Below are 645 nucleotides of genomic sequence, written 5' to 3'. Positions count from 1 at the left end.
TTTTTGGAAAACCGCAATGTAAGCTTAACCAAACGTTACATTGGCAAGTAGCAGCAGTGTTTTATCCCTTTTTCCTTTCACATTGCGAATGATATTGAGATTAATGCTTGTGTGATACGGGTCTTTGATACCTCTGGTGGTAGTATTAAGTTTGTCACAGATCCTTCCAGTCAACAGGATTTTTACCCACACTCTGCAGGTAAGCATTGGTTTTAGAGAAGTGTTGACAACCAAAAAATCCACGGTGTGACGATAGAGGAGAAGGATGGACAGTTTGCAGTACATGATGGCGCTTCTGTAAAACAAAATCTGTTAGTTAGCTATAAAGAAAATACTTATATTCACATTAGTATTTAGTAAATATTTAGTACAACTTTGTTTCAGTAGATACCAAGTCTTCTGTTATAAAGCATTTTCGGCTTCGCAAGGTCCAGTTGGAGTGGTGTGTATACATTTTATTCATGTATTAGTTTTATACATCTTTATTATTCTTGAAGGGCGAACCTCCCAAGGACTGAAAGGATTAGCAACCGGCCCTACACTTAAAGGTTTCCCTGAGGATTTAGCATGTATCTTGCTTCCTGCCTTACAGGATGACTGGCCATCATGCCTGGTTATACTCAGAAGCAGATGAAGGAGAAGGCA

The 645-nt window shown here is 38.9% G+C and overlaps 1 protein-coding gene across 2 annotated transcripts in view; it reads right to left on the bottom strand.

Moving 5' to 3' along the window:
* Nucleotides 1–645, bottom strand: part of UNG (uracil DNA glycosylase) — a 10,485-nt gene continuing 9,840 nt past the window's right edge. The window contains exon 7 of one of the 2 annotated variants that reach the window (XM_018560718.1): nt 1–295. In XM_018560718.1, the coding sequence (XP_018416220.1) occupies nt 155–295 (141 nt within the window). In that variant the 3' untranslated portion in view covers nt 1–154. The remainder of the gene's footprint in view (nt 296–645) is intronic. The other variant, XM_018560727.1, reaches the window with a different exon arrangement.

This window comes from Nanorana parkeri, unplaced genomic scaffold (genome assembly GCF_000935625.1).
Source record: "Nanorana parkeri isolate BGI_ZX_2015 unplaced genomic scaffold, ASM93562v1 scaffold18, whole genome shotgun sequence".
In the NCBI taxonomy this organism is placed as follows: domain Eukaryota; kingdom Metazoa; phylum Chordata; class Amphibia; order Anura; family Dicroglossidae; genus Nanorana; species Nanorana parkeri.
This window is presented reverse-complemented; position numbering and strand designations above follow the sequence as displayed.